The following is a 27,994-nucleotide window of genomic DNA, read 5'->3' on the forward strand; positions in this document are numbered from 1 at the left end:
TCTTACTGAAGAGGCTGAGTGTCCTCTGTTTGGAGTGGTACTTACTGGACCAGGTTACCCAGTGGGCAGGACAGTGTGCATCTCAGTGCTACTTAGGATAAACCTTCATTCTCATTTCCTTCTGTTCCCACATAGCAACCTGGTGGCTGCCTATGAGAAAGCAAAGAAGAAGCATCAAAACAAACTGAAGAAGCTGGAGTCTCAGATGATGGCAATGGTGGAGAGACATGAGACCCAAGTGAGGATGCTAAAGCAAAGAATAGCTCTGCTGGAGGAGGAGAACTCAAGGCCTCACACCAATGAAACTTCACTTTAATCGGCACTCAGGCTCCACGGTTCTGTCCGTGGAGGCTAAAGTCTAGCAGGTCGCTGAGGAGAGAGGGGCCCCAGAGGACAGAGTAACCTGTTGGGAGAAGGAGAAAAGGGAAGGTTGGCAGGTAGGTCAGCACTTGGACAATGGAGTGCCCTGGACTCAGCCCTGGGGCGAGTGGCCCTGGGACGTGGTGTAGACTGTATCCAGAGGATCCTGCCCCTCCCCTCCTGGGCTGTGGACGGCGTGGGAACCCCTGCCGTGTGTGTGCTGGCTCCGCAGGTCTTGCTTCTGCTTTCAGCACTGGCTCTATCACTCTCCCACCTTTCTGTTCTGGAACTTGTGCATTGGTGGTATAATCCAGGCATCACCTCTTCAAGATTTTCCATTCTTTTTTTCTCTTTTTGATAGACAGCAGCCTTATCTCTGACAGCCCTAATTTCTCCTCTTTTCCTTCTCCTTCAGGGGAAAACTGCCCGGGGCGGTGGGGGGGGGGGTGGGTGGTGCGGAGACAGTGCTCAGCATCCAGAAGAGCTGCTGCTTTGTTTACTGCAACAAGGCTTTGGTTTTCAAGTCCCAGGTATCAACATTTAAGACACAGGCTGTCACTCAGAGGTGTTCTGGGATGTCAAGCACAGGCGAATGGCACACAGGTGTTCCTTACAGTCCCAGATATGTTGAAGCTACAGGTAGAGCAGTTGGGTCTGAACAACTCTGTGTGGGAGAATGAGAACTTCCTTCACCTCTCACTGTGAAAGCAGGGCTGGGCAGGCAGCTCTCTTTAGACTGAGGTTTCCCCGTCCTGGTGGAGCCTTATTAACAGCCAAGGCTTGGAGCTGAGAGAATCCCGTTTATAGGAGTAAGGGAACTAAACTTTTGTCGGGAGCAGAGAAGTGTTAGTACTTTCCACCACCCCAGGGCACTACATAATTGCTGTTCTACACGAATCAAAGCTCATCCACATGAACATGTGGTTAGCTCTGGACCTGCCTCTATTGCCCTAAGGGCAAGAGGCAGGATGCTGAGTAGATAATGTTTTGCAGGCTACACTCCTCTTACAAAGGGCAGGGGGTGAGGGAAGGGCTGTTGAGGCCTCTTTTTATCCCCCAGAGACACGGTGATGGGTAGCATATGGTGTTTCAACAGGGGAAATTTCAAGCAAAATGCTGACAGGACTGGGCAGGAACAAAGTACCTGAATTCTTTCAGGAAGGTCTTCCATTTTAAAATCAATTCTTCATCCCTTTTCTACTATAACCTTCCCTGTTGCACCTTTCACTTTTTTCAGTTCTTCTGTCGCTGCCGTATGCTGAGTGATACATCTTAAAGGACCACTTGCCATTTATTCTGTAGCACCTGAAGACCCACCTGAAGTCACCTATGAGAAATATGCCCAGTGCCACAGTTCACTATGTTCTGCTTATGACCAGGTCACTGCATTCACTTCCCCGTGTCCATGAGCTGCTTTCAGAGAGCATGACACAAGTTCCTCAGCCTTCTGCACAATGGGGCAGGACACTCTAGCCACCATCTTGGAAGGCAGAGCAGTTCTGTCCCAAAGCAACTACCCTTCTTTCTCAGGCCAGCAGTGAGGCTGCCCCGTATTCAAAAAAAAAAAAAAAAAAATCAACTGGTACCAGTGTGAAAGACCCAGCTTTTGGATGCTGTGAAAGTACCCACTGGCTTCTGTTTCTATAAAATTCAGGTAAATTTGTTTCTGTAGAATCAGGTAAACTTGGTTCTTGTGACATTAAGTCAATTTTTACTCTTCGGATAGTTTCATTTTGTTACCAGGAAAATGATTTGGCTGAAAAGTGTGTGCAAAAAAAGGTGTAACAGATGAAATCATGGTTTTCCCCGTTTCTCCAACATGCCCAGGGAAAACGTCCTCCCTAAGCAAACCGGACTGTGCAAAGCGGGGAACCATTCATGGCTTTCTCTTGTGTGATTGAACAGGTATCAAAACAGATGGATGGTTTTCATTTTTACCAACACTAAAAAGTGTAGCTGATGCAGGACATCTGTCTACCATTCTTGTTGCTCCAAGTGAAAACAGAACCTGCTCTTCTAGGGTCATGGAACTCCTCCAGACCTGGGAAGTCTCAGCTCCTACATTATGAGCCCCAGTATTACTGAGCCTACTTGGCCTCATTTTGAGTTTATACTTCAGCGTAATACTTGCAGATATATGGTGGTTGGGTGAAAACTATTTCCCTGGCAAAGCTGTTACTTTTATAAATGTGTAGAATAAAAGCTATTAAATAGTTGATTACCTTTCCTTATATTTTTCACATACTCCCCTAAGACACAGTCCTTGTTGAAGGTGAACCTACGGGCACTTGGTTATTATGTTAATTGCAGGGCTTACTAAAACCGCATTGATTAAATAAATGATTACAGGTGCCTGGATCATTTTCTTTTTTTATAACCTGAATTTTTCTTTCTAAATAGGAGCTGGTTTATATTAACATCTCCATCAGAGGTAAACAGTGATCCTGATTATAACTTGTACAAGGTTAAAAATGTTCAGACTTTCATATGTTTGTTTTAATCCTCAGTGGTTAACCCTTTTAGGCAGTCACCTTCGCTGTTCAGAGTTGTCTCTGGCTCTTAGAGAAATAGGCATGAGAAGAAAGGACCCATTTGAAAGTTCCCTTGGAGTATAATTTCCCACTACTACACTGAGGCAAAAATCTCAAGTAAAAGAGACTTCTGTCTGTTGCTGGAGTGCCATCAACACGTGCACCTACCAACCGGATGTGATGTTCTGCCGAACCCCATGTGCACCAGCTACCAAAACTGCCATGGAATTGTAGGCGGTAAGAGTCCCTTTTGAGATTTACACCGGAAGCTACTGATGCTTATGTATCTTATGTGATCAGACAGTGGGGATTTATCGTGTCCTCCCTACCTCAGAGGTACACTAGATGTTTTATCATTGCCAATGCAGGTAGTTAACTGTTGCATAGTCACTCTCACCTGCTAGCATGTCAGGTTTCTGAAGTTCATATCCATGCTGCCTGAAACTGGAATGGTAGAATAATAAAAAATTAAGTGGCAGTTAAACATAATTGCTCAATCCTCCTGTGAGATAATGCGTACCTTACTAAGTCTTCCTCTGAGCCTACAGCAAGACTTTACAGGGCCGTTCCCCTTCTCCAGGGAGGCAGTCCAAGTTAGAGCTGATGAGAATTTCTTTTTAGGATGAGGAGAGTAAAGATTTTACTATTCTAAGGAAAACCTGAAATCACAGGAAAGTCTCCTAGTTCCCAGCTGCATATAGATTACATTATTTCAAGTGAAAAAAATGCCTCATAATTACCCGATCTGGGCTGGATTGCCTATGTAGATGGCATGAATTGTCTCCTATGGCCCACAGAAATTATCCTGCAATTATTTTTTAATTCTATCAAATATCTTAAAGCTCTCAAGAGTTTGGGGTATCATGCTTGTGTTTTAAGTGAAGTAATGAGAAAGACTAAAGACACCCAAACTTTTATTAATGACTTCTGAAAGCCCTAAGCTTTTTCCATAAACTATTTGCAAATGCATAGCTGGGACTATGGCTCATCCATGAAACTAAACTCTCTATAAAGTGAAAAAAGATCATGTTCCCTAAGTTTACAGCTGCCCCTATTTGTAGATGCAGCAAACAGCTTTTAATTAGACAGTTTTTAGAGCCCAAAGGGGGAGAGAATTATGATGATTGAAATTTCTGAATTGAATTTTAATTAGGGTGCATCCTATAGGGTTGCCAAGGATTTTGTGGGTGGGGAGGAAGCAAAAGTAACATTTTTGTTTTTCTGCACCATGCGACAGCTTGGTAAAACAACACTAAAAAATTCTGAAAAAATCATGTAGCGATTATTTTTTTATTTCTCCAATGGAATGGCCTAGTTGACAGGAAATGATACTGTTACCACCTTTCACGGAGGCTTGCTGGGCACTACTTTGCAGAGGCATCACTTGTTACAAAACAGAAATTATGCCTTTGCTGCACACAATTCTTATTCAAGTCTATCAAAATCCTATAATAGTTAACTGAAATCCTGTGTTCACATAGGCCGGGCTGAACCTGTCACCTTCTGAAGTTCCTATTTCACACACTTGAAGTTAACTTTCTAACTAACTATACTTGTATTCACTAGGAGATGAATGGGGATGCCTTAGGCTGCCAAACACTAATTTTTCAGAATTGGCACCAGAATTATCAATTAATATAATGCTGGCTGTAGCCACCACAGCATCACTGAGCACTCAGTGGCTGTTAAAACATTACGGAAGTAGAAAAGACTACGAGTTGAATAGCAGCTGTTCACGGATTCTCGTTTTTTGCTAATTCTTGTGTAGAGAAAAATAGTTTCGCATCCCGACAACTATTTTCGGTGAAGGGTTACATTGGATAAGTTGTCACATTGCATCTGAGTGAGATTTTTGCATAGGACCAAGACAAGAAATCCTTCTGGCCCAGTCATAGCAACTGCTACTGGATCGTCAAGGTTGCTACAAAATCACTTATCCACTAATCAATCATCTGAAATACCAGCTCAGCAGTACAAAGCAAGCTTAGAGACAGAATTCCCTCATACTGATGACCTGCTTAGTTATCCCAGCTCTACTGTTCACTTCTGCACTTTTTTGCAAGTCAGATCCACGTGGAAAACGTTCTGTTTGTAGAACTCCTAGTATTCACTTACAGTGCTCATGTCAGGACAGCCATTCGGGAGCCCCTAATCATCCACTCTCTTCGAACCCAGTGCAAAGGTGATGAAACATGTTCACTTTTCTGTGTCTAATCAGTTTTTAGACATCGTCAAGACTTACTTTGCATGAGATTTTAGTTTCCTATTATTTGAAAATGTGCTACTTTTAAGCTGCTTGAATGTACTGTCAGTTGTTAAAGCACATGTGACTAAGTTTGCATTTGTCAGTATCGTTCTACTGTATTAAAGTCTCATTTTAAGGTTGCCCTTTAACACTGTACTATACCTTGTAATTTTTTTCTTCACTTGTATGCTTTAAATGTTTCCAGATGCCTTTAGTTTTAGCTGCTGTAAAACAGCTTTGTGTTATTTGATATAGAATTGTTTAAAAAAAAACTCCATTTATTTATACAGAGACATTTATAATATTTTACAAACAATCTTATATTCTGAATAAATATTTCTAATTCCATAATGTGCTTTAACTGTATTCACTGAAGGATACGGCTGTCCTGTAATACTGTGTGTCTAACATTTAATGTCAAACATCGCAGGTTTCATAGTTACATCACGAGCCCTCATCAAAGCGGGAAACTACAAGACAGACTGTATTAGGTCAAAACGGCCAACAAACAGCCAAAAGAAACCTCATTTATCGCCAATTTCTACTGGGCTGCCTTTTCAGATTTGGTATGAATGCAGAGTTAGTTATCTATTGAAGGATCTGCATCTTTTTTCCTCTTTAAAAGTTACTGAAAGAGGGAATATAACAATGAGCTGGAAAGTCACCCATGCCTCTAAAGAAGGATGGTGAGCAGCTCTGCAAGGTGTCTGTCTGATGTTTGTTAGAATATTACTACAGTGTTGTCGGTTCTCATTATCAAAGCAAAGTACCTTTGACAGTTAAGAGCGTAACACCTTGGTTACTCTCCTTTCTTAAAATCTTAAATAAAAATTGCTATCATACAGCTGCAGTCTCTAGTAGAGAAGAATGTATTTCTCTGACCCCTGAGATCCAAGGACTGGCAAGCATTCTATTTAGAAAACCAGGCTCTAATACAAATTGAAGAATTGTTGGATTTTATGTATCTAATTAACTCACAATATAACCTTGCTTTAAAAATCAACAACCAAACCGTAAACTGAGATGGAGAATACATACCAGTTTTCATTTTTGCAGAGACGACACTCTACCCTTAATATTTCCTCCTATCATATAAACATACCTTTATCTCATACTTGTCATTTTTTTAATGGTCCAGAGAGATGCAGCCAAAATATGAGCAACTTGCAACCTACAAGTATCAGTAGCAGAAGCCAGGTTAAGGTAGTAATTAAAACTGCCCAAGCAGCAAAATTTATTGATATTGCACTACAAAGAGTAAATTTAACATGATAATGTTTTTACAGAAAGCCAATATTTGATCAATCAACTGTAAAAATGTTTTAAAATACAAAGGAAACCTTCCATCATTCAAACCATATTTAAGATAGAAGGTTTCTCATTTCTCAAATAGTGTTATTTACATCAAAAGCTTTCAAAAAGAGCATAACTGTTAAGACACAGGACTTTGTTCATTTTCTCAGTGGAGAATACAGCTGGCATTTCTAGTCAACTTTGGAAGTGCAGTAATCCTGCAAACATTTAAACTCCTGATTCATAAACATGAGTCACTGGAAATCCTTTACTTATGATAGACACACTCAATATAAGTGAAAAATCAATAGAAGTAAAATCCTTATCCTTTCATTAACACTGAGGGGAAAAGAGAAAACTATTCAGTCAGAATGTAATAAGCCCTGAAAACACAATAAGTAATACCACTCTAAAGGTTATCAATTCATTGAACTATAAGGTGCACCAACAAGGTTGATTTTGGGGTTCCTTTTCTGCTTTTCCTAAATGTTTCACAATCAAAACAAGCACCAAAAACTTCATTACTACCATAGACAGAATCACTCCAATGGTTTACTTACACAGTCTTTCTCGAAACATTAAAATGCCCTAGAAGGTAAAGTAATAAAATGCTGCTGTAATTAAGGTAAAATTTAAATGTTAAATCATTTTACATGAGACAAAAATTATTGCTGAATAAAGTTTACAAACCTATTTAGTTATCACATTGACTCTAAAGTTCAGTTTTCTCAAGTGGAATATCATGTTTAGCAAAACCATTTCATCAATTTTTTTCTACCAGATTTTGTCAGTCCATGACTCAGCATAAATATCTTCACCTTTTTCAGACTAAAACCTACCCCCAAGAAAACTGTTTTAAGACCACGTATGTTCCATGAACATTACCTAGTCTCCACAGCATCAAAGACACTTCAAATCTTGTTTTGGAAATAGGCAGGAAATATAAAGAAATCAATTCTTATTCCCATCCAAACTAAACTGTATGCCCTTATTTTGATGGTCACTTTAGTTTACACATGAACCATAATTCCATTTGATTAATCATTTTATTCTGAAATAAGACTTTTAAATTTTCATTAAACAGGTAAAATTAAAAATCTGAGTTGTATGAATCAATATTTAGCAAAGATGAATTTTTTATAAAGTATTAAGCTAATGAGCAAACTTCAAAAACAATTAGAAAAATATGTATATTGTGCACATATATATACACAAATATATGTATATGCAAAATAGTTCATGGTTTTATTTTCCTTCCCTATTTATTACTGAAGAAAAACAGTTTATAAATATTTATAAAATGGAAGTCAGGTTACCTGTCTCCTGTCCTAACTTTGAAATGAAATTAGCAAAAAAGTAAAATTAAAGAATCAGTTCTTTGGGCTCTCGCATTTGAAATTAAAAGGTACTTGTGCAAGATCCAAACACAAACCTAAAATGACCACCAGAGACAGCAGTGCCCTAGGACAGTAGTGAAATGCACAAAGAAACTGCAGATAGGTCTTTTGTGCTTTTCTATCAGTGCATATTGTATGTGTTAAGACATGAAGAGTACAGCTACTCATTTGTTCCAAAAGTATTCAATATTAACACATCTAACTAACCAAACTGCTGAGGAATAGTTACTACCTTTCTCAATTTCATTCACAGTTGAGAACCTTTGCTTCCATTTCCTGCCATCCACAATCTATTCCTAAATATCACAAAAGCATAGTAAGCGAAGATACCATTTTACAAAGATCTAGCTAATATCTTAAAGCTTAAGAAATGACTAACAATGAAGATTTGTGCCAAAAATGTCTCACACCATCGTTTGCAGCTATAGATTGTTTTAGAAACTCAGATTCAATTCATTGTAAGTACACTAAAATGTTACATCCTGTCAAAAAGTCTACAGCCGAAGAATGTTAACTGAGACCTCTCAAAGACCAGCAGAATACTGCCCATTTTGCCCTAGAACTACACAGAAGTTTCCTTTGTTCCCAAACCAATGTGACAGCTACCTGCATGAGAGACTAAAATAAAATAGCACAGGCATCCACAGCCCTCCTAACTGCTCATGGCCCAACGGTCAAAGTTAAGATGCAATCACTGCTTGTAAATTCCCACAGGGGCAGATACACCATAGGGATGCATCACAAGAAAAAAAAAAAGATTCTTTTACCGAAAGAGAAAAACCGACATGGGGTGGGCACTGAGGGGGCAGGGGGGAGTAGGGACAGGGTACAGGTGGCATGGGACAGACTCAATGGCCGCTTCCTGATCAGTCACCCCAAAAATGGGATTAAGAAACAACAGGTCTTCAAACAGCACTCACCGGACAGAGGCCAATAACCAAAAGAACACCCAAACACCAAAAAAGCATCAAGTATATGTTCAGGGCCTTATTCTTCCACTGGACTGAAGGATTAAAGGCTAATAACAGGAGGGTCCACGCAAAACAAAGTTACAAACATAGGCAGTTGACTTCTGCATTCAGTCCCTCTCCCAGAGCACACTTGACCAGCACTACACAGCTAATGCAACCTTGTTAAGGTTAATTCCTCTTAGATTGTGCTTTCAAGCTACCATAGCTAGACCATGCCCTCTGCTAACAACAGAAGACCCAAGACAAATGAAATCTCTTTACTGGTGATTTCATAAGGAACCCAGATTAAAGAGTCAATTATGAACGTTTTCTCAAGATAAAACTTTCATAATTTATCGTAGTTTTTTGTTTACACTTCTCTGTACCTTATGTTAAAGTCTGAGCAACAAAGCTGGTGGAAGCCAACCCTTCAAGTCCACTCCCAGGCAGGGGAGGTAGCTTTACTCTGTTCCCTAGCTACAGACCACCAATTCAGTAATAAATACTGTCTGCAACAGGAAACTAGACGGAAAGCATCACTATTCAGGACAAATATACGGCTACCATGTGAAGTGACTATGACACACAGCTGATTACGGCTGTCTGTACTCTGGGTTGCGTTCCTGTAAGAAAGCCATGTACTTCTAATCAGCATAGGAAGGACCAGACTCCCAAACACTGATCATTAAAGTGAGAAAAATTACGTTAGATTTACTGGATTGCTTGGCAACCATACTTAGAAAAAATTATACCCAGAGCCAGAAAACGCTTGGTAATGGCCACATATATTAGACTCTGCTTGGGCTAGGCAGTGATCACATTTCTAGCCTCGTGCATCATACAGCACTCAATAATTGATTTTATCTTCTAAAATTTCTTCTTCATGCTTTCTTTGCCCAGCAACTATAGCTATCTTCTTCCTTCAGGGCACTTTTATTCTATAATAATAAACCTATCATATTTTTTGAAACTGCAATCCAGAACTCTACTTTGAAAGCATGAGACAGAACCTACACTGTCCATCTGCAATCTGCCATCTTTATGACAGAGGAGTACAAACTTCAAGAGCAACTCAATTCTAAGAAGAAAAAGATGCTGAGAAAGCCCATCATAATCTCATTTTTAGAATTCTTGGCAACTATACAAATATATCTTAAAGTCTACAGACAGAATACAAAGTAAGGAACTCTAGGCTTTACCAAATGATCAGGAATAAAGTTTAACAAAACTGTTACTTACTAACACCCGTTTACCTAGAGACAGGTACTTACAGGGTAGTGATACCTTCAGACGGAACAAGACTTTGTCCTGCTCACCATTAATCTAAAGTTACAGTGACACGTGAGCCCCCTTCCCCAGGCTAGAAAATATCCAAGTCAGAATTGCTAGGTAACACTTATTTTTCTTCAATCAGAAAAATGTTAACAAATCTGACCTTTTAACTATGATTAATATGCGAAGAAAACACTGCCTCAGGGAATACAAAGACAATAGATGTCAATCAAAACAAAATCTCTGAGTGGGCAGAGGGAGGTCCACTGGTACAAAAATAAAGATAAAAAGCCAAGAGATGTCATCAGAGTAAGAAAAATAACTCGGCAAAAAGTCTAATTTTTTAACTGACTTTGCTCCTTACTGTTCAAGTTAACTGTTGGAAGCAAACAAAAAAAAAGGTGAGGGAATACGTGATGAAATGTTTTTAATTTTTTTATGTACATATGCAGTCAGACCTGAACTTTTCTAAAGACTACCACAATGTATTAAGTTTTATAGAAAAATTTAATCCTGTGGAAGGATGCTATTCACTTAGATTTGAGGAGTTTTTTGATATTAACATACAAATTACTAAAGACTTAAAAGACAAAATACCAACCCAATCTCATAGCATAAAATTTTGTTACACATCTTCATCATCTGTACTTACTAATTGATACGTAATAGAAAAATAAGGATATCCATGTTCAAAGCAGCAAGCAGTGACCACCATTCCTTTACAGCACAGGAAACTCACCTTTATATATAACCATGAAAAAGCAACTTAATTTTCAAACATCTTCATTCAAATTTCACCCATGCTAAAAGAGCTCTATTAGGTTCTCACACTTCCCCAAATGCTCATGTCTCAGGAGAGCATCACGGTTTGTAATTCTAAAACCATTCATTTGCTATTTCTGAACAAAAATTTTGAAAGCATGTAAACCATACCCCTATCTTCTGGATTACAATGGTTAAGTACAAAAACAATTCATTGAACATCTTACAAATCACTACAGTTACACATAAAAGCACCTAAGAAATTTTAAAAAATAAAAGATTCACAGTGCACTGAACCTTGGAACATATAAGGCTGGAACGTAATAACACTGAAAAAGTGGATTTGAAAGACCTGTTCTCTCAAAGACATAAAACATAATGAAGCCAACCCAACACTTTTCTCATCTAGCTTCTTAAAACGCAGCACACAGAAGTAAAGTACTGCATATTCAGCACTCTCCTTTATCACTTGATTTCTTCAAACCATGCTAAAATTTCTCAATCGAGAAAGCTAGTTCTATGCTAAGCATGGCCTTTCTCAAGGTAACCTGAACACTGAGAAACTTAATACACAGGTTTGAGGGAATAAGTATAGCAGAAGTACATAAAACATGTACATCCAACTTATACATTTTCTGCATAGTTAAGTCACATCACACACATAAACTTTAAATCGCATCTTTTAACATTTTTTTAAATCTCAAATTGTCAAGAGAGCTAAAAGCCTCAAGTTACCAAAGTTCCATTCCAACAAGACACTTATTTTGTTCCACCCACAGTGCATTAAATGAAGCAGCACAACAGCAATAATATTTAACCATAGTTAAACTACCATTATCGAAAAGAGATCATCTGTTGGTTCCTGAAAAGGCTCAACACCATTGGAGGCCATACTTCTGGTAACTAATCTCTTCTGCTTTAGTATCGAGAGCTGAAAGTTCCAACTTGAGGCACCAGAAAGACTGACCAAAGCACTCACTTAAAAAGGGAAAACCCCTACAAAATCACTAAAAGTTAAAGTTTCCAGATGGCAGTAAATGAGTGAAAATGGTTTACCTGCCAGGCAAACAGTTTTCACTGTTTCTGTTCATAATTTAACAGAAATCTGGAATGCTGGGACCAACTAAAAATATGGCTCAAGGAGACCCAAGCAAAGCAGCTGTATTTCTGGAAAGAACAGTTAAGAGCTTCCTAATGCAATCATATAATGCATTTTTAAAAGGTCACAGAAGGATTCACAAATTTGTCACATTAAAAGATGCAGGATTGTGAGTAACCTAATTCTAAACACACTGCTATAACTGAATTATCCCGCTTAGCACCAGGAGGGTGACACTTGTATTAATAAATAGAATTTCTCCTTTAAAATCAAGCCATTGAAAAGCTAAAGCAAATTAATACCAAGTGAACTCCTTACAATAGCACTTCTTTTGAAAGTCCCACCGGGTTAAATAGAACCCCTATTAAATAGGCTATCTATACAGAATAAAGATTTCTACAATAAAATTTACAAGCAGAGATATATTTTGTGGATACCACATGTAAAAAAGATTTTTAAAACCCACATGACAGAAGCACACGCACACATATGCTCACACTCTCCCCCCAACCCCCAAAGAAACACCTTCAATGAGGTTAGAAGCAGCCCAAACACTAAAGCCCCTTAAAGCCCTGGTGATTGTCCTCAATTATATAGCTAAAATCCTTCTTTAAATGGGCACTGCCATCCTTATTTGGATTTAAGAATCCTAAAGGAGCAAAATATATTCCTAGGAGTGAATTACACACGTTATTTCCGTGTTCTGATCCTCCCCTAGTGAAATGCTTTATCTGTACTTGGGTAAACTGCATACCCTTCCCTTTGGCTCCATCATCTAGGGGCTTCATGCTAATAAAAGTGTGTCAGTCTCTGCTACTACTGCAAATTGGAACCTAATATAACATCAGTTTCCAGAGATCAACACTGAGATGCAATGTAAAACCTAATAATGTCAGTATTCCATACATATTTACACAACTTAATACAGAATAAAGTTTCCTAAGAACAAAATCATCGTATGATACTAAGGGGCTGGCAGCAGGATGGTGCAGATGTGACCAAAGCAGTTTCGGGGTCCCAGCCCCCGTGCTCTCTCCCCACTACCCTCTCTCCGCGGACTCCCAGGTTCACTGACTGCACACAGCACCATTCAAAATTAGAGCATCAACTCCCCGCCCAACCAACTCAGTCCCCTCCAGGCTGAGGACTTTGTCCTTTAATGAAGTGCTGAGAGTTCATTTTGAACATTAACATTGTATAGCAGATGCTGACTCTAAATAAAACCTTAACAAAACTCCTAGCAGAGGAGGATCAGAAAACCTAAGTGGTTAGAAGCAGAGATAGGCACAAAATGCCACCAAAGCAGATGACCTGCAATCTTGACTTCTGTGACATTTCAGCTCTTGTATTCATTTAATAATTGTGTATTTTAAGTTTCTTTTAAAATTTTCAACATAAGGAAACTAGTAGTATCAATACAATCACTGTAATGGGTTGATGGAGCATTCCCATTAACTTAGCTATTAGTGATGACTCAAACACTATTTTCTTGACCAGAATACAAAATAAAAACCATAATCACACAGAAAAAAATGCCCTCATAAAAAGCAACTTAAATTCATTAGCCAAACACTGAAAAGGTACGTATGTATAAAAAGTTATAACTGCATTTACAGTGCAAACTCATGTTTCTTTCTACTCTCTCTTCTGCACATAGAACATCTCTTCAGAAACATCATTGCCTCCCTGCATTTCTTTAAAACACCTGAGAAAGGTAAGGCTCAAAGAGACACCCACTCAAATGCAACAAGTCTCTGATCTTGGAACTTCCACAACACATTTGTTGCTATCAGAGGTCCAAGATTTTCATTATAGCATTATGGTCAAACTTGAAACTCAAAAAGGCTCTGGATGAAAAGGGGAACTTGCAACGTCCATTACATGCCACAGACTGGCCCTCGGCATGTTCTAGCAACTGGTCTTCACCGGAGCAAGGTAAGTCATATACAGCATCTGCTTAAAAAACAAAATAAATAAGCTCAGTAACAGTAAGAAATCAAATCTTGCCCTTCACCTTTTGTTATAAAGGAATCCATGTGCAGTATATATTCATCTCCCCACACTCTAAATCTAACCTAAGTAGAACCACCAAGATATCTTCCTTTCCCTAAACTGGTACTCAAGTGAATTTCTAATCTATTATTGCTTATTCCAAACAAACATTCAAAATCTTAATCTCAGCCTTTATTTTAAGACCCTTAATATTCACCAGCTTTCAAAAATGGGCATACCTAGGGACTTCCCTGGTGGTGCAGTGGTTAAGAATCCGCCTGCCAATGCAGGGGATACGGGTTCGAGCCCTGGTCCAGGAAGATCCCCCACATGCCACGGAGCAACTAAGCCCGTGCGCCACAACTACTGAGCCTGCAAGCCACAACTACTGAGCCCACGTGCCACAACTACTGAAGCCAGCGCGCCTAGAGCCCGTGCTCCACAACAAGAGAAGCCACTGCAATGAGAAACACGTACACTGCAATGAAGAGTAGCCCCTGCTCACCACAACTAGAGAAAGCCCGTGTGCAGCAACAAAGACTCAACACAGCCAAAAATAAATTAATTTTTTTAAAAACTGGGCATACCTTTGTTTACCACCTATATTTGTATTTTGTGCCAACATAAGGGGAGCTTCTTGACAGAGATCAAAATGTAAACATTATAAAGATGATAATTACAATGTAAGATCTGTAAAGATTCCAATTCTAGAAAAATAAAGCTGGAGGCTATCAAATCTTCAGGGAGTATGTCAACCTAAAGAAAAATCCAAATTTTCAAAATCATAGTACAACAGAACTCCAACTTATCGGGGCTTTTTTTTTTCCCCTTAAAGTAGAACAGGGACCTGACCAGGAAAGTAGGTTTGGAATAGACACCAAAAGGTTGATGCAGAAATAAAGTCTGATATGAGGTTTCCCAGGATAAGAACACTTTTATACTTCCTTCTCAAGACAACTCAAAATTTTATATATCTGAATCATGCCTAACTAAGTTGGATATACATTATACTGTGCCTTCTTTAATGTTCCTAAACATATGGCTGTTTAAAGATTTTGTGAAATAATTGATTTCTGAAGTTACATTACTTCAACTATCAGCCTATCATGCCCACACCACCTAAGGTGGCCAGAAAAGTCCAACTAAGAGGAAGTCTACCACCATAACTTAATGATAGTTCCAACTTCTTACACTTAATTTTCCAAAACAGGGTTAAAGGATCTCTCTCTCTGTTTTTTTCCTGGACGTGCCACAGGCATGTGTGATCTTAGTTCCCTAACCAGGGATCGAACCCACGTTCCCTGCATTGGAAGCATGGAGTCTTAACCACTGGACCACCAGGGAAGTCCCCAAAGCATCTCTTTTAAAATAGCTTCTATCTTGCTTAAATCATAAACAGTAATGCAAGAAAATATAATTATAATGCTTTTCAATTCTTAGGAGTTTTCTATATGAAAGCCTTAAATCTAGATGGTAAATAAATGCTTACCTACTGCACAGAGAATTTCATACCATTCAAAACAGCACCGAAGAAAAAAACAGCCTATTGCACTTCCAAATGACATCTATTAAATCAGTATTTACAAAGAGCTTTCTACATTCCTCAACATTACTTTCCAAATCAGATCACACACCTACTCTCCATAACTGAGGATGGAGAAGTTCCAAATGTCATTTTAATAAAAGCTATCCTTAGTACCATCTTAACAAGTTGATCATTACCTCAAGTAAGGGGGAAATGTTTCCCTTCTGAAGTTAGCACTCCCCTTACATATATGTGAGAATGAGGTTTCTCCTCACCATTATATTACTTGGGTCTACTCCCTGTCTAACCCTTAAGCAATTATTTATTTATTTACAATATTCACGCACAGCACCAAGGCTTCACATTCGCAAAAGAAATAGCACAGTGAAAGGGCAAATAATTTAAATAAATTTATTTTAGCCAGTTTCATATTTAGAGAACTTGACCATATATATGAACTCTCTACAGACCATGTGCAACTCTTCCAGCTTATCTATCACAATTCGTCATGCACCACTAAAATCAAGGTTACTTCAAAACCAAACCAAATCCCAACCAGCAGAAATTTTAAAAAGAAAATGACTTGCCTGTTTCAAAAGTATCCTGAAGCTTTCGTGGATGAAGTTTTTTTTCACATTTCTATTAAAAAACACAAACACACAACATACCATCTCCAGTTATTTCAATTATAAATAAGGAGATATAGTATCAAATTTCTCAGGAAGAGAATTAAACCATATAATCACCATGCCCACCTTGCATTGGTATTTTTAATTTTATTTTTATTTTTTTAAGCCTAAAACTGTTTTAGCTCTTGATTACACATACAATATGGAAACACCAGAAAACAAGAAAATTATTCATTAAATTTCTCAACCCAGAGATAATTACTATTAACATTCCAGTACATCTTTCCAGCTTTTTTCTATGAAGATATGTGTGAATGTATTTTCATATAATTATGTAACAAACAGAATTATTCTATACATAGTATTCTATAACCCACTTTTTATTTTTTAACATCTTTATTGGAGTATAATTGCTTTACAATGGTGTGTTAGTTTCTGCTTTATAACAAAGTGAATCAGCTATACATATACATATATCCCCATATCTCCCCCCTCTTGCGTCTCCTTCCCACTCTCCCTATCCCACCCATCTAAGTGGACACAAAGCACCGAGCTGATCTCCCTGTGCTATGCGGCTGTTTCCCACTAGCTCTCTATTTCACATTTGGTAGTGTATATATGTCCATGCCACTCTCTCACTTCATCTCAGCTTACCCTTCCCACTCCCCATGTCCTCAAGTCCATTCTCTACATCTGCGTCGTTATTCCTGTCCTGCCCCTAGGTTCTTCAGAACCACATTTTTTTTTTTTAATATTCCATATATATGTGTTAGCATACAGTATTTGTTTTTCTCTTTGACTTACTTCACTCTGTATGACAGACTCTAGGTCCACCCACCTCATTACAAATAACTCAATTTCGTTTCTTTTTATGGCTGAGTAATATTCCATTGTATATATGTGCCACATCTTTATCCATTCATCTGTTGATGGACACTTAGGTTGCTTCCATGTCCTGGCTATTGTAAACAGAACTGCAATGAACATTTTGGTACATGACTCTTTTTGAATTATTGTTTTCTCAGGGTTTATGCCCAGTAGTGGGATTGCTGGGTCATATGGTAGTTCTATTTTTAGTTTTTTAAGGAACCTCCATACTGTTCTCCATAGTGGCTGTATCAATTTACATTCCCACCAACAGTGCAAGAGGGTTCCCTTTTCTCCACACCCTCTCCAACATTTATTGTTTGTAGATTTTTTGATGATGACCATTCTGACCAGTGTGAGGTGATACCTCATTGTAGTTTTTTGCCTTTGCCCTGCAGGATCTTTTTTTTTTTTTTAACATCTTTATTAATAGAGTATAATTGCTTTACAATGGTGTTATTAGTTTCGGCTTTATAACAAAGTGAATCAGCTATACATATGATTAGTGATGCTGAGCATCCTTTCATGTGTTTGTTGGCAATCTGTATATCTTTGGAGAAATATCTGTTTAGGTCTTCTGCCCATTTTTGGATTGGATTGTTTGTTTGTTTGATATTGAGCTGCATGAGCTGCTTGTATATTTTGGAGATTAATCCTTTGTCAGTTGCTTCATTTGCAAATATTTTCTCCCATTCTGAGGGTTGTCTTTTTGTCTTGTTTATATTTTCCTTTGCTGTGCAAAAGCTTTTATGTTTCATTAGGTCCCATTTGTTTATTTTTGTTTCCATTTCTCTAGGAGGTGGGTCAAAAAGGATATAACCCACTTTTTAAATGTATATACTATGAACATATTCCTTTTTCAATAAATACAAATCTACATCATCACTTTTAATGACTACATGGTAGTCTATGGCATAGATCTACGATATTGCATTTAGTATTATCTTCTTGGATATTTAGATTGTTTCCATGTTTTCATAATTAAGAGCAATGGAGTGAATATTCTTTAAATTTCTCTTCTAGGGAAACAAGGTAAGAACTTTTTCAGGCTTTCAATATAGCCAAACTACTCTCTAGGAGGCTGTACCAATTAGCAATTCTTAAGGGCTCTCAATATTCTCAATACATAAGTGGCTATCTTTTCATCTTTGCCAATCTAATGAGGAAAAGTGGCATCCTGTTTTAATTTACTTTCTTTGATTACACATTTATACATTTATCAGTCACTTTTAGTTCTTCCCTTATAAGCTGTTCATATACTTGTTCTCCATCATTAAAGAACTTATAAAAAATTTATTCAAGTTCTTTTAGACAAATATGAGAGTCATTTGTGAAGTTCCCCCAAAAAAATCAAGGATTTTGATTGGTATTGAATTAAATCTATGCATTAATTTGAGGAGAATTAACATTTGTATAGTACTATCATTTTAATCTGTCCAGCTTTTGTTAGGGACAGATGTTGAATTAGATTAAAAGCCTTCTGACCATCTATTAAGACTCTTCTTTGTTCTTGTCACTATTTCTACCAGAGTGGAGTACAATAATAGTAAAGGGCAAGTAGTCTAACAGTAAACTGATCTTTAACATGTGCTTGCTAGTGGAATCAATACACCCCAAGTTAAATCAACAGCACCTAGGGAATTCAAGGAAAATACTTTTGTTAAAAACTTGAAATTACTATTATCACCCACTGCTAAAGAAAGAAAAATAGGTGAAGATACAATAAGAAAATTCAACATAGAAATACCAGGACTGGGACTTCCCTGGTGGTGCAGTGGTTAAGAATCTGCCTGCCAATGCAGAGGACACAGGTTCGATCCCTGGTCCGGGAAGATCCCACATGCCACGGAGAAACTAAGCCCGTGCACCACAACTACTGAGGCCACAAGCCACAACTACTGAAGCCTGCACACCTAGAGCCCACGCTCTGCAGCAAAGAAGCCACCACAATGAGCAGCCCGCACACCACAACAAACAGTAGCCCCCGCTCACTGCAACTAGAGGAAGCCTGCGTGCAGCAATGAAGACCCAACACAGCCAAAAATAAATAAATTAATATTAAAAAATAATAAAAATAAAATAAATACATCTTTTAAAAAAAGGAAAGAAATACTGGGACTTACAGAAAAGATAAGCAAGGAGACTTATCAGTTTATGAATTACTTTCTGGAACGCAGACTAAAAGAATGGAAGTAAATGCCTTAAAATGCTCACATGTATTGTCTTTCAGCCTAGTCTAATGACTATGACACTGGCTATGAGTATTGTGTTTTATTTATTTTCGTTTTCTAAATTCTATCAACTTGAAGAAAACAAAAACACTGTGATGTTATTCCAAACTTTTAACTTCATTAAAATAATACAGACTCTATTTAGAAAAATAGAGAGAGAATACTTAGGACTTGTCTAGAAAGCAGGGTTGACTACACACTGTTTCCAAAGTATTAAATCTAAATACCCACATATAGATAACCAACAAGAACCTACAGTATAGCACAGGGAACTCTACTCAATACTCTGTAATGACCTATATATGGGAACAGAATCTGAAAAAGAGTGGGTATATGTATAACTGATTCACTTTGCTGTACAGCAGAAACTAACACAACATTGTAAATCAACTATACTCCAATAAAAATTAATTTAAAAAATAATAAATAGATAAATAAATACCCACATAAAAAGTAAAGATCAGTTGCACGTTTGAATCAATGTGATAAACCTATAATTGAGAGTAGGCAGAGATTTTTTTAGTGGGTGAATAGTGTGCACACAGCAGGTTCATAAAAATCCTGTCAATATATCAATTCAACGTGCCTCGCCAATGCCCTTGCCCCATCTTAAAAAGCGTGAACTGACTTCTTAGCATGAGAGCTGTTAACTCTTACCATCAAGGGATTCTGCTGCTTGCCTGGCTGGCTGTGGACCCCATTTGTTCTTTTCTTTTGATTAGGTGACTCTTGATACTGTTTTCTGCCATTTCCCCTCATACTTTGACTCTGTTTTTCCAATAAGAAGAAATAAAATGTAAACCTATAGCATAATGAAATAGGATAAAACAATATATCCCTATGAATGTATTTAGCTGGTTGAATCAGAGTTCAGCAAAGCACCCCCACCCAAAACCTTCCTTAAACACTGGAGAACCACTATCAATATATTTTCTTATAAAAGATAGTGCTTCACAAAGCAAGAGTCCTCAAAAGATATGAAACAGCAAATATAATGGTCCCTAGGAATCTTTCCACACCTCTTGCCTTATGCCATTTCTGCTCACAGACTGTGTTTACAAGCATGAGGAGTAAAAGAATAATGGGAGCAGGGAGAGGAACAACTTTGAAAACCTTGTGACTGCCAAAGAAAACCTCTCTGTGAGGGAACACTGAGGCCCATTGACTACAGTCCTTAAAGCTGGAAACAGGCAGCCGATGTGATCACTGTTACCCTAAAATCTGCTTTAAATTATTAATAAACAAATAGGGATTTTTAAAATTAATAATCTCTTTTTATACAAAATAATAAAGACAACTGGTTTTTAAAATTTGGGCCATTATCCCTAAATTTAGACCTAAAACCTAAACATGCAGTAGTTGACATCTTGCTATTATACTGCTTTAACGAGTTAATTTTCTTAGAAAATAGCTCTAAGTTTAACTTAAAACACAAAGTTTTTAAACATTAATTTGGCTTTAGAGGTCTTAAAAAGACAGCTATTTAAGAGGACTAGCTAAAACAGTGAGCAGAATAATTTTATTATTATTTTAAAATGTATAAAAATACATTTATTTATGTACATTCTATCTACCTACAGAAAAAATTCAGCAGTTCCTAAAATAGCTTGAAAACAACAAGCTAATTTAAAGAAAGAAAGGTAGGGAAATACAGCTTTCAGAGACTCATGTTACCACAGACTTTTAATTCAATTTCATCCCGTTCTTCTCGGTATTTACCTTTTATTGCGGTACCATATACATAAAATTTAGCACTTGAACCACTTTTAAATGTACAACTCAGTGGCAGTGTATAGTCGCAATGTTGTGCAACCACCACCAGTATCCATCTCCAAAACTTTTTCATCATCTAAACAGAACTTCGTACCTATTAAATAATTCCATATTCCCTCCTGTCCCTCAGCCCTGGTAACCTCAAGTTAATTTCTGTCTATAAATTTGTCTACACTAGGCACCTCATGTAAGTGGAGTCATACAATATTTGTCCTTTTGTGTATGGCTTATTTCACTTAGCATGTGTTTAAGGTTCATCCATGTTGTAGCACGTACGTATCATAATTTCATTCCTTTTTTTTTTTTTAAATATTTATTTATTCATTTGGCTGCACCGGGTCTTAGCTGCAGCATGAGGGATCCAGTTCCCTGACCAGGGATCCAACCCGGGCCCCCTGCATTGGGAGCGTGGAGTCTTAACCACTGGAACACCAGGGAAGTCCCTTTCATTCCTTTTTAAGGCCAAATAATATTCCTCTATATGTTTATTTTGTTTATCCATTAATCTGCTGACAGACACATGGGTTGTTTCCACCTTTTGGCTATCATGAATAATGCTACTGTGAACACTGGGATATAAGTTACCTGTTTAAGTCCCTGCTTTCAATTCTTTTGAGTATGAGCCTAGGAATGGAATTGCTGGGTCATATGGTAATTCTATGTTTAACTATTTGACGAACCATCCAAACTGTTTTCCATGGCAGCTGCACCATTTTACATTCCCACCTGCAATGCACACGGGTTCCAATTTCCCTACATTCTTGTCAGCACTTATTATTCTCCATTTTTTAAATTACATTTTTATTACTTCATACCTAGTGGGTATTAATAGTATCTCCTGTGGTTTTGATTTGCATTCTACTAATGATTGTGAGCATCTTTTCATGTGCTTATTGGCCATTTGTATATATTCTTTAAAGAAATGTCTATTCAAGGTGTCTACCCATTTTTTTAATTGGGTTGTTTTGTTTGTAGTTGAATTGTAGGAGTTCTCCATATATCCTGGATATTAATCCATGAGATATGTGATTTGCAAATTCCCCCATTCCATGGGCTGTCTCTTCTCTTTTGATAGTGATCTCTGATGCACAAAAGTTTTTTAATTTTGATGAAACCAGTATATTTTTAAAAGAATGAAAGTAAAAAGAGTGGTACCCAAATAGATGGCTAAAGTAATAAAGACAGATAATACCATGGATTAGTAAGGATGTGGAACAAATGGAACTCTCATATGTTTTGCTGGGGATATAAATTACCTGAGAATATTGAGTATATACTCAAGAACATAGGCATATCCACTGCTCCAACATTTCTACCCAATTCTATATACCCAAAAGAACTGTGTATGTTCCTCAAAAGACATGTACAGAAATATTCATAGCAGTATGGTTTGTAAAAGCCCCAAAGTGGAAACAACAAACATGTCCACTAAGAGTAGAATGGATAAATAAACTGTAATATAATCATACACCAGAATACAACACAGTAATGAACCTTTCCCTGGTAGCATATTTACCAAAATCAGATGTTAATTCATATTACTTACTACACTGGATTAATACCAAAGCTGTAAAGGTTAAGGAGTCTCATCCCTACTTCAAATCACAAGTCAGAAACACAGGAGCCTTGGATTAACAATTCAGAACTCTACAACTGTTAATCTGTAATTCCTCAACTCAGATACATTCCAAAGTCAAATGAGCTAAAGTTATGAAAATCTTTAAATGTGTATCACTCACCTTTGCTTTTAAAAGGTCAGACATTTCAGAATGATTATTATTATATGGTTTTTGTTGCAGTGGTTGCCTGTGCTTTACCCACTGGTCACCGGGAGAACCTTCAGGAAATAATTGCTGACTGTGGCGGAATTTGGTTCGACTACACCAAGATTTAAAAAATAAAAATCAGATCAGAAAATTTTCACTTATAGTCTTTCTAACACCTGTTAGTTTATCTTACAGACTACAAATTTTACTTTATTTACTGTCTATCTCCACCCACTGGAGTATAAGTTCCATGAGGGCAGGGGATTCTTGTTGACTCTGCCTAACACTTTACCCCCAGCACCCAGAAGAGTGCCTAGCATTCCATATTTCTTGAATGAATTAATACTCTGTTATTTTTAATCCCAAAGTTTCCTAAATTTATTGATACCACTTCCTCCCTATAAATGATTGTACTTTCAAAAATCTGGGGAGTTCCCTGGCGGTCCAGTGGTTAGGACTCTGCGCTTCCAGTGCAGGGGGCACGGGTTCAATCCCTGGTTGGGGAACTAAGATCCCGCAAGCTGTGATGCATGCCCCCCCACCCCACAAAAAGAAACACAACTGAAGAAAATAATTCTTTCATAAATTTAATAAATTTAGTAATAAATTCAATAAATAAATCTAGTCAAAACAAACAAATGTCAGTGGATCTTCCTTCTTAACAGCACAGACAACTCAATTCTCAATCCTTTACTAGGATGCTTAAGTATGGAATTTGATCTGGCACAGGTCAGTTATGGACCCCGGCCATGCTGGAAGAGGATCTGAAAAATTAAGCTACATTGTACAGCAAAAAATTCAGGAGCTCAAAAACGATGGAGAAGCAAATTAAATAAAGATCCAGTCTCAAATACTTATGCAAAAGAAACCAACTGTAACAGTAGTTTGTAGTAAAGATAAGAAATCGTATTCTGTAGTACCACATATATGTGTAATACAGTCCAGAGCCACTGATCCCAAGATCCATATTATAGTAAGATTGTTTTTGAATATTTCAGAATCTGTCCCCTTTCCCATTTAAAAACTGTAATTAAATTGCAGACTCTCTACTCTTTCTTTAGACAAAACTCAGATATTTCCTCCAACACATCAATAGATGTTATTCTATATGCTAAAAACAGACACCACCCTGCCTAAGCAACCTGAAATTTGGTTAAAGAAGTTATTTATTGTCTCATTCCATTCTCTAGGACCACAAACCCTAACAGTGACTGAAAGATGTGGGAATCTTATCACACACTATGGTGGACAGATTCTCCCAAATATGAACAGTGACACAATTTCTTTTCAAACAGTGTCACTATTTCATGACTTTTTAGTAGTGATTGGATTTTTTAAATCTTGACTACATTCCTGTCTACTTTACTCTTTTTCCTTTTTACTGCTTCCCTTATGTTTTAGTAGTATATAATTTGGTGATTATAATCATAGATTCTGAAAGGCAGAAATAACCTTTCAAGGCATTTAGTCTAATCTCCTATCCTCATAAAATTCAACTAAAATGGAATATTCCCTATGTGTTTAAAAAATATTGGCTGCAGACGTGTTACTCCTATTGTTTACTTTTTAAAGCTCTGGGATAAAAACAGAACACCTAAATTAGAGAAAGTATAAAAAGCAACTCTCTCTGAACCTAACAAAGGCAAAGTTCTAGCAAGCTGATTACAAATACATAAACTTATTTAAGAAAATTACTTACTCAGCCTACTCTATAATTGTGATTTGGATACAATTACATTCCAACCAAGAAAATGCTCTTTGCGGTTCATGTCCATGTAATAGTCACTCTTTATAATATACAGTCTAGGCTAGGGAAAGAAAAGAAGCAAGCCCAAGCCTTCACAGTGCTATCTTTCTGAACAAATTATACATACACCAGCATCCCTCATCTCCTCTACACAAAAACAAACTTCAATATATTCCCCCCATTCGACCATCTTCAGAAACTCAATTATTTCTAAAGTAAAGATATGAGAACAGGGAAGTAACAGTATAAATATACATACAGAGGATTTTTGTCTTTTCCTCATAGTCTATCTATCCATCTAAAAAGTTGATAAGCTCTTATGTATACCATTTTTAAATATGCCTGAAGCTCCTTTCCAAATTCCACTAACCTCTCATCAAAAACCCTTAAAATTTTTTTCAATTATTTGTGAGACCAGTAACAAAATAGTACCTACAAAAAGGAAGCCAACACCTCTGCAAACTTTATAAGCAAAATGTCACTGCATTAAAAACTATCAAAAAGTCAGAATCCTACGCATATATTTCTTTACCTCAATTTTTCCACAGTGGGTTTAGCAGGTGTGCTACCAGCTGAGGAAAATCCATTGTCGCTATCTGAGGAATCGCCAAATCTTCGAGAAAGCCAGTCCCTTAATGGTCTATGGAAACATTAAGAATTCAATTTTAAAACTTGGCTATGTAAAGAAACTCACTATCAGAATTTATGAAGTTTTGTATTTAAAGAAATACGAACATACCTGATAAAAGGAATGGCCATAAAAAATTTGTTTGGTGCCAAACCAAGTTTGGATTTTGGGGTCATATCATTTCTATGACAGGGCAATTTCTCAATGGAGAACCACTCAATGTTCTGAAACACAAGAAAATAATTCATTTTGTTAGTTATTTATTATCAAGGAGTTTCTAAAAGCAATTTCCTACATCATTTAATTGGGATACTGTCCAGCAATCTGAAAATACTTTTCAATTACATACCCGAATTTCTCTTCTGGTTTTCGGGTTAAATTTGGTATCTTTTGGAATTCCTGGAATGATGTACAAACGAGCAAGCTGGTCATTAATTCGAAGTTCAATGTAATCATCCTTACAAATATAATCTTTAATATCAAAACCAGTTTCTTCAAAGACCTGGAAATAACAAATTTGGATGATGATTTTCAAGTTTTGCTGTTAGACCTTCAGTTCATTAAAATTTGTTTATATCAAAGACAAAAATTTGGGACTTCCCTGGTGGCGCAGTGGTTAAGAATCTGCCTGCCAATGCAGGGGACACGGGTTCGAGCCCTGGTCCGGGAAGATTCCCACAAGCTACAGAGCAACTAAGCCCGTATGCCACAACTACTGACCCCACATGCCACAATTAATCAAGCCGACGCGCCTAGAGCCCGAGCTCTGCAACAAAGAGAAGCCACCCCAATGAGAAGCTGGCGCACCGCAACGAAGAGTGGCCCCCACTCGCCACAACTAGAGACAAGCCCACAGGCAGCAACGAAGACCCAACGCAGCCATACATACATTCATTCATTCATTTAAAAACCACTAAGGAAAAAGTCAGAATATTTCAGGGTCTAGTTCTAGCTGTGCCTCTGTTGAACTGTTCACTATGGAAAAACCTCCTTGCATACCTGAGCCTAAGTTTCTTCACCTATTCAGTGAAGGGCAACGTGGGAAATTGTGACTTACAGTAATATATATTTGGTCACTGTCCCACTTTCTGGTACAAGATCTCCTAAAACCCTTGGAATGTCTTAAGCGACGAAAGCAAGAGCGTCTTTGTGTTATGTTAATTAGGTGACTTAAGAAGCCCATGTAAGGATTGAAGCTGGTCGCCAGATGATTAAGAGGGATGGAACTTTCAGCCCCTCCTCCCCCACACCTCCAGGGATTGAGCTCAATCGCTAATGGCCAATGATTTAATCAATCATGACTATGAAATGAAGCCCCCCCTAAAAACCCAAAAGGAGAGTTTCTGGTTTGGTGAACACATGAAGATTTGGGCATAGCAGTGCCCTAGAAGAGAGCATGAAAGCTCCTCGCCCTTTCCCTATACCTTGCCCTATGTATTTATGTCTTCCATTTGGCTATTTGAGTTATATCCTTTTATTACAATAAACTGATAATCTAGTAAGAAAAACTGAATTCTGCGAATCACTCTAGCAAATTAATCAAACCCAAGGAGGAGCTCAGAAGCACAAATGACAACCTCGACTTGCGATTGGCATCTGAAGCAAAGGAGGGTCTTATGGGACTGAGCCCTTAACATGTGGAATGTGATGCTATCTCCAGGTAGATAGTGTCAGAATTGAGTTGAATTGTAGGACACCCAGCTGATGTCCAAAACTTGCTTGCTGGTTTGGACGACACACACACACACACACACACACACACACACACACACACACACACACACACACACACACACACACACACACACACACACACACACACACACACACACACACACACACACACACACACACACACACACACACACACACACACACACACACACACACACACACACACACACTGTAACTGGGTCCAGAACCCTTAAGATGTTAGACTACATCAGTGGTTCCCACTCTGTGGGAAGTCACTGGGAACTCCATATGGATTTTATTCACAGCAACCACAAATCTACATGTATACCAAGCTACAGAATGAAAAGTGTCTTACACCAGCGGCCCGTTTCGTGGAAGACAATTTTTCCACGGACCGGGTTGCAGGGCTGGGTGGGCGCCGCTCACCTCCTGCCGTGCAGCCTGGTTCCTAACAGGCTGCTGACTGGTACCATTCCGTGGCCCAGGGGTTGGGAGCCCCCGTCTTTCACAAAGAAAACCATTTCTCAAACATGAAAACGGAATGTGATTAATACTAATATTTAAGTGGGCAGATTCCAAGAGTATAGCTACAACCACATTTGCACGTGTGTGTGGGGGGAGGTGTTGTAAATGCACTAAAAATGAGAACTAGTGAAGTGGATTAATGGTTCTAAAACTGCCTTTCCTCACCGTGCCTCAAGGACTGCAGGAGCGTAAATCTCAGGAATAAAATGTCACATCTAACCCTCACCTTTTCCTTCAGCCAGAGGAGCCATTCTTAATTTGATTAAAATCCCAGGCTTCTGCTTAAAATTTAAAAAGCACTGGTATCTTCTAGCCTTAAAGTTCTCCTTCAGATAACATTTGTGTTCTGTGACAAAGTCCTTCCCCACTTCACCCCCAAATGAAAAAGGCTTTGGAGCTTTAGTGTCTAGTAACCAGTGTGCATCTTTTACACTGGAGTTCGTTCCTCCTCTTCCCTCTAGTTTCAGCACCTTCTAACCAATCAGTGGGACAGAACATGCACAGGCCTGAATCTCTTACAAGGTATGGGTGTGAAGGAGATATTTCTATCCATTTTTTTGTCTCTTCCCTCCTTCTCTTGCCAGTACATCTGACAAGAGAAAGGTACATCTTTCTACCTTCCTCAACAAGGGCACATCTATACTTGTCTCAAACATGTGTAGACTGTAACTCCCAATTTAAGCTCCTCTACAACACCTAACTCATTT

At 38.0% G+C, this 27,994-nt stretch overlaps 2 protein-coding genes across 6 annotated transcripts in view; one reads left to right on the forward strand and one right to left on the reverse strand.

Annotated features, from left to right (window-relative positions):
- The window catches only part of MCC (MCC regulator of Wnt signaling pathway), a 432,845-nt gene extending 429,717 nt beyond the window's left edge, over nucleotides 1-3,128 (forward strand). For all 3 annotated transcript variants that reach the window (XM_022591311.3, XM_022591356.3, XM_089908424.1), the window contains one exon: nucleotides 136-3,128. In XM_022591311.3, coding sequence (XP_022447019.2) covers nucleotides 136-316 — 181 coding nt within the window. In that variant the 3' untranslated portion in view covers nucleotides 317-3,128. The remainder of the gene's footprint in view (nucleotides 1-135) is intronic.
- The window catches only part of DCP2 (decapping mRNA 2), a 54,552-nt gene continuing 28,459 nt past the window's right edge, over nucleotides 1,902-27,994 (reverse strand). For 2 of the 3 annotated variants that reach the window (XM_089908426.1, XM_022591368.2), the window contains 7 exons: nucleotides 25,417-25,569; nucleotides 25,179-25,291; nucleotides 24,972-25,079; nucleotides 22,666-22,804; nucleotides 19,811-19,921; nucleotides 16,014-16,065; nucleotides 1,902-13,862 (listed from right to left, as the gene is read on the reverse strand). In XM_089908426.1, coding sequence (XP_089764552.1) covers nucleotides 13,699-13,862; nucleotides 16,014-16,065; nucleotides 19,811-19,921; nucleotides 22,666-22,804; nucleotides 24,972-25,079; nucleotides 25,179-25,291; nucleotides 25,417-25,569 — 840 coding nt within the window. In that variant the 3' untranslated portion in view covers nucleotides 1,902-13,698. The remainder of the gene's footprint in view (nucleotides 13,863-16,013; nucleotides 16,066-19,810; nucleotides 19,922-22,665; nucleotides 22,805-24,971; nucleotides 25,080-25,178; nucleotides 25,292-25,416; nucleotides 25,570-27,994) is intronic. The other variant, XM_022591377.2, reaches the window with a different exon arrangement.

The sequence above is a fragment of the Delphinapterus leucas genome, chromosome 3, assembly GCF_059928025.1.
Source record: "Delphinapterus leucas isolate spDelLeu-1000000601 "Yukka" chromosome 3, BTC_Dleu_Yukka2, whole genome shotgun sequence".
In the NCBI taxonomy this organism is placed as follows: domain Eukaryota; kingdom Metazoa; phylum Chordata; class Mammalia; order Artiodactyla; family Monodontidae; genus Delphinapterus; species Delphinapterus leucas.